At 47.7% G+C, this 13,026-nt stretch overlaps 1 protein-coding gene across 4 annotated transcripts in view; it reads right to left on the reverse strand.

The window, feature by feature from the left end:
- SETD2 (SET domain containing 2, histone lysine methyltransferase) overlaps window positions 1-9,469 on the reverse strand; it is a 95,882-nt gene extending 86,413 nt beyond the window's left edge. For all 4 annotated transcript variants that reach the window (XR_014000747.1, XR_014000748.1, XM_081163429.1 and 1 more), the window contains exons 1-2: window positions 9,273-9,469; window positions 4,774-4,920 (exon numbers count right to left, since the gene is read on the reverse strand). Coding sequence is in view for 2 of the 4 variants with exons in the window: in XM_081163429.1 (XP_081019555.1) it covers window positions 4,774-4,920; window positions 9,273-9,328 (203 nt within the window). In the remaining 2 variants the exon portion in view is untranslated. The remainder of the gene's footprint in view (window positions 1-4,773; window positions 4,921-9,272) is intronic.
- Between the last annotated feature and the right edge of the window lie 3,557 nt (window positions 9,470-13,026).

Raw genomic sequence — 13,026 nt, forward strand, 5'->3', positions numbered from 1 at the left:
GTTCCTGGGGATGCCTGGGTCGCTGATTTGTTAACCATCTCTTAGCTTACTACTTTTAGTCGTATAAAATCTTTTAGTCGTAAAGGCAGCAACGAGCTTGAAAACCAGCTTGTCCTAAAGCATGTAAAAAGGTAAAAGATAAAAAGTAAAGGATCCCTGGACAGTTAAGTCCAGTCAAAGGTGACTATGGAGTTGCAGAGCTCATCTCGCTTTCAGGCCGAGGGAGCCGGCGTTTGTCCACAGTCATTTGGCCAGCAGGCCTAAACTGCTACTGACGCATGGAGGACTGTGACGAGTGCCAGAGGGCACGGAAACGCCGTTTACCTCCCCGCCGCAGCAGTACCTACTTATCTACTTGCACTGGCATGCTTTCGAACTGCTGGGTTGGCAGGAGCTGGGACAGAGCAACGGGAGCTCACCCCATTGCGGGGATTCGAACCGCCGACCTTCCGATCAGCAAGCCCAAGAGGCTCAGTGGCTTAGACCACAGCGCCACCCACGTCCCTTCCCTAAAGCAGACAGAGGAACTGCAGCACCCCAGCTGTTGCTGTGCTACAACTTCCATCATCCCTGATGACTGACCACACTGGCTGGACTGATGGCAGTTAGGGGTACCAAAACAACAGAGATACACAAGTTTCACACCCCTACCTTAGGGCAGAAGCCTCTCTTGCTCCAATAATCAGCTTCATTATCATTCCAACTCATAACCTCCTGCATAGCCAGCAAGCAGAGTTCAGCAACCTAGTCCTAGGAAGCTTTTCCACACTGAATTCTGGCACGCCATTTTTCCCCGCCCTGCCCTCCCACTGTGCCTGCCAGGGGCCAGGCACATTTTGCCACAGGGAACCGGCCTTTCGTGAGGAGGTGGAGATGTCTGAGCGCCAGTTTTGGTGCCTAACATCTCCATCTGGATGGCTGGTGTGGCTGCAAATGGTCTGAGGGGCAGCAGGGCACAAAAAGGTACGCCTCTTTTGGCGCTGCGCTGCCCCATGAACCAGCTGATTCGCGCAGAAGTAGAGCACCTAAAGAGGCACATGAGCCAAGTGATTCAAGCGCTCTTCTACCTGGTTAAAGAACAGTATTAGTTCGTGCTTATGAAAATGTTGCTGAATTTTTTTTAAAAAATGTGACTAAGCATTCTGTTTTGGTGCCCACAGCACAGGTTCCAGGAGCCATGTGGTAAATAGCTTTTCTATCCCAGTTCCAACACTGGTCCCCCCTAAAGTGTATTTTAAGCCAGAGTATTCTCTGCGGCAGGCCCCAAGTTGTGGAATTTCCCCTCCACATGTAGCTTTTGTCATATGCTGAAGACCCACCTCTTTACACTGGCTTTTGACATTCTGAGAGGTATATTCTGGGGCCACCTTATTCTCTTGATTATTTGTTTAAAATGATTTCTTTGTACAGTGGTACCTGGGGTTACATACGCTTCAGGTTACAGACTCCGCTAACCCAGAAATATTACTTCGGGCTAAGAACTTTGCTTCAGGATGAGAACAGAAATCGTGCTCTGGCGGCAAGGCGGCAGCAGGAGGCCCCGTTAGCTAAAGTGGTGCTTCAGGTTAAGAACAGTTTCAGGTTAAGAACGGACCTCCGCAACAAATTAAGTACTTAACCCGAGGTACCACTGTATTTTAAATAGTAGTAACCTGAGACCATGCGGTGAAGGGAGGGTAATTTTTTAATTAATTTTTTTATAATGCTGTGCCTGGGCCACAGCCCTTCAAAGTGAAAATGTTAAAGCTTAAGGACATTCTGTTCTAAACTGTTTTGGGCTGTGATGGGAGTTTCTGATGGCTGAATTGTTTTACTGATGTGTGCTATGTTACTGGGGTGGGGGAGGAATGAGTTATATTTTATCCACATTACAGCTTTTTTCTACAGTGGCTGCTACTTTCTATTTTATCATTTTGTATTTACGCTGCTTTGTATTTTCACTACCAAGCTGCCTCAACTGCTAGCTTGCAGAAAAGGTAGTGTATAATCTTTCCAAGCACCCCAGAACTGTCCACACTAATCTTACTCTGGGATGTTCAAACCGCCCTTGAATCTACAGTAGTAGAGTCTGATTAAGCGTCCAATTATCCACACAGAAACCCTTCAGATGGTCACCCCAGCAGTAAACCAGCGACAACAGAACAGTAGTCCAAATCCAGCCTGTGATGGTAGGTTCTGTACGAAAGATGCAGCTAAATTATGACCAAAGGCTGACTTCAATATTTGCTTCCGTTAACTGTCTAAAATTCAATAATAATAAAGTTAAGCACAACAGGAATGAACGAACGAACATATTGCATTCATCCCCTTATTGCGTGTACTTCGGGTTATTAAATAGTGTGTTTTTTCAGATACTACAATGGGAAATATGAAGTGTGGCAGATTTATGACATTGAGGATGAATAAGTTTTTAGGGAAGAGTGGTGAAGGAGCTATACTGAACTGGACCACTTCAAATTCAACAGACCTTCCCATGCCCCCTAACTTTTAAGCCTTAAGATATGGCCCAACTGCATTTTGGATTTTAGCTCCACAATGAAGTGTTCATTACTCTTATACCAAACCACTTAATCATAAAGAGTATTAATTTATTTCCTTTACATACATAATTAACAGCCCAACGGCCATTCTCAACCTGGGGGTCCTCAGAGGCTGCTGGACTACAACTCCCATCTTCCCTGATCTCTGGTTGTGCTAGCTAGGGATGATGGGAGTTGTAGTCCAACATCTGGGGACCCAGGGGTGAGAAAGGCTGGACTTGTATTCAAGGGAAATAATCCTTTTAGCTCGTTACAGCGAAAACCTAAACCTACAGTACTAGAACGGCTCAAGCCAGAAATGTATTACTCTTTAATGGTCCAGATTCATGACTGTTAACGTGAATGTACCCCTTCATTCATTTAATAAAAAATTATACACCGCCTGTTAGTAAAAACAACTTCAAAGCAGTTTACAAAGAGAATTGCTGTTTTGAACCCTCTACCAAGGTAATTAAAAGTACGGTAGATTTTCCCTCACGCTGTTTCAAACCATCCACGTGGAGCAGATATGCAAATTCCTTCTGAGAATTACAAGTAGAATACAATAACTTGCTGTGGATTAATAAACCTGGAGTATAAGGGGCAGGAAAGATAAGCTGTGATTCTGAAGCTTTTGCAGGTTCCTAGACCTCTTTGCTGAACAGGTTTCTTTGGTGATGTTTTCCGTTTACAGATAGCCTAGTAGTTTATAAAAAGAAACGCAGAAAAAGTCCTTGCCTAATTTGGCTTACATACTTGAGGTTTGTTGCATCTTCAGCTAACGGATTATTTTCCATAACCAAACTGAATGAACAAACTTATTTTGATTCATTGTGGAACCGGTCAAGGTTAACGGTTTCAACCACAGCAAAGCAAAAGGGTTTCTCCTCTACATACAAATGAATTGAGCCAACACAGCTGATCTTGTCACTTTCTAAAATGCTGCGGATCATCACATAAGGGAACAGTTACCTCCTACCTCATCCATCTAGTTTAAAACTCCCTTCTCTGCAGTAATCACATTAAGAAAGAAAAAACTGCACAAGACAGGACAACGGATTGCCAGCTTCCAGTTAAGAGAGAAAGCCAACTAGCCATTTCTCCAATTTTCCAAATTACTCCTTTACGCCTACAGTTTCAAACAGCTGCGCTCCTAGAACGCTACCTGCTCACATTAATTAAACGGGGGAAATTAACGCGCTCTCTCCCATTTCAAGAAGAAAGAAAAAAGGCCAGAAAGCTGTCTGTAGCTTTACTGTGGATAAGCTGTCAGTGTCTGCCCTATTTAAGGTACCCTATTTGGAGGAAGCCATGTTCTCCAGAAAGCAGAAAATATCCTGCAGCCATGATGGTTTGTTTTCAAATTGCTCCATGCTCCCCCCTCCCCATCTGGTTCCAGGAATGCCACCATCGTAGCATATTTAAAACATCTTGTGGCACTTTGAGGGGCAGAAAGGAGGCTATTGTTGAAGATGCAAGTTTAGACGAGCTATTTAAATGCAAGCGCAACCAAACTCAAATGAAAAATGCCTTCATAAAGAACATGCACCTTTACGCCCTTTGCTAAAGAAGAGATCCAATATTTGCTCTCACATAATGTTGGGCCCTGTATAGCTACGTAATTTATAAACACAGGAAACAATGTAAGAGGCCAGCCACACGGTGAAATATCTTTCGGATTACATCTCCACACATCTTTAGAAGACATGTCATATTTTTGGATGTACCTAACAATGTAGTGCTGACAAAAGGAGCCATGAAGAGTGGAAAGCTATTGCGTTACAGAACCCCCAAAATAAAAGGCCAACTTGTTCTGCTAAACTGTTAGGAAGCTTGGATTTAAAAACAAAGCAGTAATGTAAAACAGTCTGCAAGAATGGGAGCTTGTAAAACCAGTGAGATTCTGAAAAATAATTCCCACCCAATACTTGAACACTATTTACTATTGTTAAGTAACTACCTGTTAAGGACATTCTTACAAATACAATACTTTTTATGAGTAGGAAAAAACCATAATGTTATTCTTTGTTAAACTTATATATATACTGCCCATCATAAAAAGACCACCTGACAAAAAACATGACTACGATTTGAATTAGTAAAATAGAAGCTGAATTCAAATTTGTTTCACACGACACTAATTTCAGAAGTTGTAGAAAACATACTTTGGCACTGGTATTGAAAGATGGTGATACAGTAAGTAGTGTTTTGCAAAAACAAAGGTTTACCCTATTGCCCTTGTCCAAAATTTTACCTTTCTACCTCTTCAGACCCATCCATATTCTGTGGAAAGATACACCAGTTGTCTGTCCCTTTCCACCTCAGAGGTGACTGCATTTCAGGGATGCTGGACGTATTAGGTTTATGATGTCCACTGGGATCCTTCGACATGAAAGCTGTGCTATAAAAATAAAATAGTATTCAAGACAAACGGTTGTGGGTTAGAGGTACATCCGAGAGAAGGGAAGCAAGGAGGGTCTGAGCTACTTCGCCACCTTCTCCAAAAGAAATTAAGAACAGAAAGCAGGTCAACCCTGCTAATGGCTACATATGTGCATTTAGTGAAATTCAGTGGCAAAAGAAAAACAAAGCAAATGTCAATAAATGTTCATCAGTATGCAGATGACACCCAGCTCTACCTCTCCTTTAAATCAGAAACAGTGAAGGCAGTGAAGGTCCTGTGTGAGTGCCTGGAGGCGGTTGGAGGATGGATGGCGGCTAACGGATTGAGGTTGAATCCTGACAAGACAGAAGTACTGTTTTTGGGTGACAGGGAGCGGGTTGGTGTGGGGGATTCCCTGGTCCTGAATAGGGTAACTGTGCCCCTGAAGGACCAGGTGCGCAGCCTGGGAGTCATTTTGGACTCACAGCTGTCCATGGAGGCACAGGTTAACTGTGTCCAGGGCAGCTGTGTACCAGCTCCATCTGGTACGCAGGCTAAGACCCTACCTGCCCGCGAACTGTCTCGCCAGAGTGGTGCATGCTCTAGTTATCTCACGCTTGGACTACTGCAATGCGCTCTACGTGGGGCTACCTTTGAAGGTGACCCGGAAACTGCAATTAATCCAGAATGCAGCAGCTAGACTGGTGACTGGGAGTGGCCGCCGGGACCACATAACACCGGTTCTGAGAGATCTGCATTGGCTTCCAGTACGTTTCCGAGCACGATTCAAAGTGTTGGTGCTGACCTTTAAAGCCCTAAACGGCCTCAGTCCTGTATACCTGAAGGAGCGTCTCCACCCCCATCGTTCAGCCCGGACACTGAGATCCAGCGCCGAGGGCCTTCTGGCGGTTCCCTCCCTGCGAGAAGTGAGGCTACAGGGAACCAGACAGAGGGCCTTCTCGGTAGTGGCGCCCGCCCTGTGGAACGCCCTCCCATCAGATGTCAAAGAGATAAATAATTACCTGACATTCAGAAGACATCTTAAGGCAGCCCTGTTCAGGGAAGTTTTTAATATGTAAAGCTGTACTGTTTTTAACACTGATTCGGAGCCGCCCAGAGTGGCTGGGGAAACTCAGCCAGATGGGCGGGGTATAAATAATAAATTATTATTATTATTATTAAAAGGGAAGTTTATTAATGGGAAGTTGATTGGCATTTTGATAACTGAATAATTTGGGGGATTGTTATTGTTATAATTTGGCTATTGAAAAACTAATAATAAAAATACGTGTGTGTGTGTTATCTTCCTTCCATATATGAAGCATGGGCATGGCTCACTCCAGGACAAAATCTCTCCTGCCCTACAAATGCCCATATGTCTTATGTAGCGACATTGTTTAACACATAAAGGTCTAAGGCTGTAAGAAATGTCCCTTAGCGAACTCAAAATGGAGGCAACTGGGCTCATACTCAAGATTGCATCACAAGGATTTAGCTACCCCTTTAACTTCTAAGATGCATTTCCGAAAAGGATGGCTAAAAGAGCTGTTATGACTGGATTTCCCCCCCCCCCACCACCTCCTCACTGTTTCCAGTACACGTTAATGAGTAAAGTGGGTCATGGGGTGGAAGCTCAATGTTTGATCGAACTCAACACATAATCTTCCCCTACTTGCCCTTCCCCACCAGCTACTGCCATCTCTGTGTTAAGTTTTACACTCCTCAAGACAGGGAGATCTCTTTTCATTGCTATTTTGCAGAGTGTCGTACACATTGGTTTAAAAAGAGGTGTGGGTGTTGGCTACAGGCAAGAGGGCCTGCTTAGTGGTGGCACCAAGACTTGTTCTTCTGCTTTAAATGTTTAGGTGGCCAATAGCTTCATTTCAGGGGGCGTTTAAGTTAAAGCTAAACTAAGACTTGGTGATTTATGCGACTGGTGTCCAATTTTGCCATCTAATGTTTATTCCTTGTATATGAAGTTTTCTTTTTTGTCTGCCTCTTTGTGGACCCATTTTGGGATAAGAGGTGCAAAGATAAAGAACGGTTATCACCGCACACCCCAAGTATGTTTAATCAGAAAGAGCCCCCGTTTGTGTTCAATGGGATTCACACCCTGGGAAGTTTATGATTTCAGCCTTTATAGTACATTTAATGGCCCTTTTCTTCTCATCTTCAGATGTCCCACAATGAAGTCCAAAGAGCGGTCAAGGAAACCTCCCTTCCAGCCTTGCTCGTAAACATTATTATTTCAGAAACTTTTGGGGGGCAAGCTTGTCTCACAAAAATGCCTCTCTGAGGCTGCTTTGAGGCTCTTTGAAACCATCAAGAGGCATATACATTTTATGAAATAATTAATAATAACAAAAGAAGCAAACGGTGGCTTCTGAGCCCACTCGCCTAAAGGCGATTCTTTCTCGCCCCAAGCAACCTGCCAATTTGAACTCTTCGGTTTTATCTGTCTGTACCCCCCAACACAATGCAAAGTGAAGAATTAAAACGGGGGAACCTGCCTTGGCCCCTTTGAATTAGGGAACAGTTAAATTAAATGAATTAAAACGGGGGAAATGCGGCCTACCCCGCCCCAAACCTTTCAAGAAGGCATGTGCACCCTTAACAATTATTATATTTTAATATTTTCCTGGAAGCCGCCCAGAGTGGCTGGGGAAACGAAGCCAGATAGGCAGGGTATAAATTATTATTATTATGATTCCTGAAGAGACCCATATGGGCGCTCCAAAGCCCCACCAGGAAAGCGGCTCTTTTCAGAGCAACGTTGTCCCTTCCAGGCAATGAATTTCCTGCAAAGGAGGAAGTTTTAGGCTGAATTAAGTCTGATTTGCTCAACTGGTGTCTGGTTTTGCCTTTATGGCAGGGCATTTATTTATTTTTAATGCCTGCTTCTCGGTGGCCCCATTTTGGGTGCAGAAAAGCAAACACCTGTTGCTAGGGGTCCTGCGTGTCCCTGAATTAATTCTACAGTGAAATGATTTGAGAATGTTGTATTATTTGATTGTTGTTAGCTGCCCTGAGCTTTGGCTGGGGAGGGCGGGATACAAATAAAATTTATTATTTTTTATTATTATTATTCCCCACGTGTTGCACTGCAAGGGCAGTTTTTCCTCCCCGTTGCAGCCCACCCACCCAAAATAATTGGCACGGCACCCATAACCTCTCAAGCCGGGCAAGGTGCCCAAGGGAGGGGGAGGAAAATGGCACATTTGCGGTGCCCTCCTGCCCCCCTTTGTGAGCATGTGGTGGGGAGGCAAGGCCCCCTTTTGCCCCCTATTCCTGAAAATATTCATCCTTAATCCTTTCCTCCTGAAAGAAAGGAAACACACATCTTCTCTCACCCCCATTTTCCTCTTCCAGCCCCTCCACACATGGGATTCAGAGAGAGAAAATGCTGGCCCTATATTTTTTTATTCCCCCCCCCCAAAAAAAAAATCCCGCTCTGAGGAAAGGGGAAAGCGTCCCTTTTCAGGTGCCTTGTGGCCACAAATGGCTGACAGCAACACAGCGGCCCGCCATGACCCTCGCCGAGGAGGGCATTCGCCTCCCAGGCGCCTTCCTTTTCCCCTCCGAGGTGAGGCGAGGGTTCAAGGCCAGCCTCTCACCATTTGACGAGGCGGCGTGCCGTCGTCCCACACCCACCCACCGCCCGCTTCAAGAAGCGGCCTTCCAGCTCCCAAGCCCGCCCACTCCTCCCTCCGCCGCTCGCCGCCGAGGGCTCCCCTCGGGCCGGCCAGGGCTCTCACGAGAGGCCGGGGATGCGAGGCCTGGCCCCGCCTGAAGCCTCTCCGTTTAGGCCCGTGGCGAGAAGCCGCTCTTCCCTCCCCACCGTTATCTTGCAGGAAGGGGGCTATTATTTTTGTTGTGGGGAGGAGAGAGGGGGTCACTTGGACCCACGCGCCCCTTTCCTCCCCACAACGGGGGGGGGGCCTTTCGCCTGACAGACCCCTTTGTATGGAGGGGAAGGAGATTCCACCATGTCTGTAGCCCCCAGGGGAAAATAAATGCCACCCATTGCACCCCAGGAGTAGTGGGGGGGGGTCTTGTGGGGCACCCCATATTTGGGGGCCAAGGCCTTGCTGAACTTTCCCATGGGGTGGGACATCCCCTTAACATTACAAAATGCTAGAAATGTAGAGCCTAATCCTTGCAATGCAAAGGTTTATTATTGGGGGGGGGATATATGTCCATTCCCCCTTTATAGGCTATAAAGATGGGGAGGGAGGTGTAAATGGAGGGTACCCCCCCCCCAGAAATTGCCCCACCTCCGCGCGATCCTGGAAGTGGGGCAACCCGAGTTGGGGTCCCTTCCACACGTGCGCCCGCACCCGTGTCTGAGAGCCAGGCAGCGTGGTACTTACTCCAGGGTGGGATGTTCCGGGTCGTAGAAATCCCCCATCTTCGGCCTCTTCTTCATCCGATGCAGCAGCCCCGGCGTGGAGGATCAGGGCAGGCGCAGCCTCCGCCCCACATAAGGGATTGCTATGGGGCTGGGCGGCGGGGGGAAACGACCACGACCCCCGCCACCAACGCCCAAGGTTGCAAACCCCCCCAAACAGGCGTGCAGGAAACCCCCAAGCCTCTTCCTGACCTGCCCCCCAAAAAGGAGGCCGCTCGGTGGGTCTGGCTCCCGGCGCCTCCTTCACATCCTCTTCGGGGAACCCAAGATAGATATCCAAATTTAAGTTCTCCGGCGGCGGAAAGATGTGCTGCTGCTGCTGCTGCTTTTTACCCTTTTCTGGCCTCCTTGCCCCCCACCCCAAAGCAAAACAGGACGCCCCCCACCAAACCCCTCCAAGAAAAGCGCTGTAAATCCTCGCTGGCTGCAGATCAGGCCATGGGTCTCTCTGCAAACTGCTCCCCGCGTCCCAGGCGCGCAGCAGGGGCGCAAAATAATAATAATGCAATTTGTAAAATCCTCGAGCGGAGAAAAGGGGAAACGGCGCTCGCTTCTTTGCAAAAGGCTCCTCTCTTTTTTGCTGCTGCTGCTGCTTGCAACCGAAATATTTTATCCACGAGGGCAAGGTGGGCAGAGGAGATAGTTAGGCCCCAGACGAGCCTTCGAAGGATCGGGAGACGGCTCCCCTCCCCTCCCCAAAACGCCCTTCTCCTTTCCTTGACCTCCCTCCTCCGGCCCTGTCCCACGAGCTCCTTCCCTGGGCAAGATCCAGGCGTCTTCTTCTTTCCCCCAACGGGCGATCCTCCAGCGGCGGCGGCTTGTATTTTGATTTTTGCAGGGCTTTTTCTTGGCACCAACCTCGCCCTCCTCGCTGCTGCCTCCTTTCCTTCCCTCTCCGAGTTTCCTCTGTCCCTTCTTCCCTGGCTTTATTTCTTTTTTTTGTCCTCGTTTAACGGCGGCGATCGCGCTCCTAGGAGGAGCAGCCGCCGCCACCTCCTCCCTCCTCCTCCTCCTCCTCTTCTTCCTCCTCCTCCTCTTCTTCCTCCTCCTCCCGGAGTCCTGAAACGTCCAAACGGAAACTGTAGCTCGTCGACTTCCTACTTGCTGCAAAGGCGCAGCTCCGCGCAACCGGCGCCCCTTTCTCCTGCAGGCTTCCTTTAAGCGCTGCGCGGCTGCAGGTCGCGGGTCCTCCCTTCCGACGCCATCCCGACACGCTTCCCCTTCCCCTCCGGCTTGCAGAGCCGGTTTGCAAGCTCCGAAGGAAGCGCGCTTTTGCTGCAAAGCGCCGCCGCGCTCCTTGGAGAGGAGGAGGAGGAGGACGCGTTTCCCAGGACGCAGGCGGAGAGCGTCGGGCTCTTCATCCGGCGGTATTTCGGATTATTGATGTGTTTTGCTTTAAATACCACTGCTACTAAGACTTTGTCTGCAGTTCTCTCACCTGTGGTTTTCTGTCGACTGATTTGCATTGCAGGAACGCATTTCTCCTCTGTATTTATTGGCGCCGGTGATTTATTTTTTGCTTCATAGGAATAATTGTTATCTCTTTCACTGTGCAGCAGGTGTTTTTTGTACCACTATGGGCACAATTTTTCATCGTTTAAAGCCTGAACCTATCACGTGCTTACTCACAAGTATTTCTTTCTTCTTGTTATTATTGTGTTTTCAAGCTGCTATTAAACCACTCTGGAATGGGTAAGAAATCTGATAGATGAATAATATTTATTTGTTTGTTTCTTCAGAACAGTGCTAGAAATTCCCCAGGCATTTTACGATAGGTGCATCTCCATCTTGCTGGCCTCTCCAGCTTTCTTAAGCAGGTAAGCAGATTATTTATTGCATTTATACCCACCTTTTTCTCCAAGGAGTCCATAGTTCACCCCCCTCCTCAGCTAATCTCAACATTACAGCAAACCTGTAAGGAAAGATTAAAGGTAAAGGGACCCCTGACCGTTAGGTCCAGTCGCGGATGACTCTGGGGTTGCGGCGCTCATCTCGCTTTACTTACAGCTTCCGGGTCATGTTGCCAGCATGACTAGGTCACTTCTGGCGAACCAGAAAAGCGCATGGAAACACCGTGCGCTGCTCTGGTTCGCTAGAAGCGGATTAGTCATGCTGGCAATATGACCTGGAAGCTGTATGCCGGCTCCCTCGGCCAATAAAGCGAGATGAGTGCCGCAACCCCAGAGTCATCCACGATTGGACCTAATGGTCAGGGGTCCCTTTACCGCAAAATTCCTATCACAGAAGTGAGGGGCAGATGGGGCTCATCAACCTAGGAAAGTAGCCCATGTAGGAGAAGCAAAGCATAACACAGCAGATGTTATCATTTGGAGGACATCTAAAGGAAAGCCAGGTTTTGGTCATCATCTAAAGTTCCATCCAGCATTGTACGGATGTTATTGGCCCAGAGATGGAAAGAAGATAAAGTCCCAGCCAGAGAAGAATGGCAGACCAAGTTGATGAACTATGCCGAAATGGCAAAAACGTCGGGAAAGATCAGAAATCAGGAAGACCAAATCTTTTTCAAGGATTGGAATAACTTTATGGCATATCTTAGAGACCACTGTAAACAGCCGAAATCATTAGCAGGAATACAATAACACTTGTAAAGTAACATGAACTTTGGATACTATGGATGTATAATAGATAGTAAAGGTAAAGGTACCCCTGCCCGTACGGGCCAGTCTTGACAGACTCTAGGGTTGTGCGCTCATCTCACTCTATAGGCCGGGAGCCAGCGCTGTCCGCAGACACTTCCGGGTCACGTGGCCAGCGTGACGAAGCTGCTCTGGCAAGCCAGAGCCGCACACGGAAACGCCGTTTACCTTCCCGCTAGTAAGCGGTCCCTATTTATCTATTTGCACCCAAGGGTGCTTTCGAACTGCTAGGTTGGCAGGCGCTGGGACCGAGCAACGGGAGCGCACCCCGCCGTGGGGATTCGAACCGCTGACCATGCGATCGGCAAGTCCTAGGCACTGAGGTTTTACCCACAACGCCACCCACGTCCCATATAATAGATAGATTACAGTAAAAGATCGAGGTATAAAATTTAGAAATGGAACTTCAAGAGAACCTTTTCTTTTTCTTCTTGGAATTGTTACGTTTGTTGTGTACAATCATTACGTAAAGCTAAATATTTTTATTTATTTTTTTACGTACAGTGGTACCTTGTTTTGAGTCCGGGATCCGTTCCGGAGCCCTGGATGCTTGATGAAAGCTCGGCTCTGTGCGCGGAGCGGTTTGCGCTTCTGCGCATGTGCAAAGCGCGATTTAGTGCTTTGTGCATTCACGAATAGCAAACCCGGAAGTAACCCATTCTGGTACTTCCGGGTTTGCCGCGGACATTTGCCAAAATGGACTGTTAACGAGGCAGACGTTTGCGGAGGTATTAGTGTATTTGGAATGTAGTCCCTAAAATGGTTGTATGCCACCTTTCGGCAAATCCTGCAACCAAGCAGGTGGCAAACACCTTGCTCTGCTTTCCTCTGGGCTTCATCAGCGAGGCCGAGACAGGGTCTTGTCGTCTGTGCAGCCCAGGACCTCCAGACACACTGGCCAGGCTTGTGCCCCGGGGAGCTTACTTCAGTACTGCCAACACGGTGGTTTGACTTCACCCCCTCAGGCACACTCCATTGTCACTTGAGACAGACCCATGCCAACAACAAAAGATAGCCATTCAACATCACCTGCTTTTATCGTGTCCACGGACTCAGTTA

The sequence above is a fragment of the Podarcis bocagei genome, assembly GCF_964188305.1.
Source record: "Podarcis bocagei genome assembly, chromosome: 12".
Taxonomy (NCBI): Eukaryota; Metazoa; Chordata; class Lepidosauria; order Squamata; family Lacertidae; genus Podarcis; species Podarcis bocagei.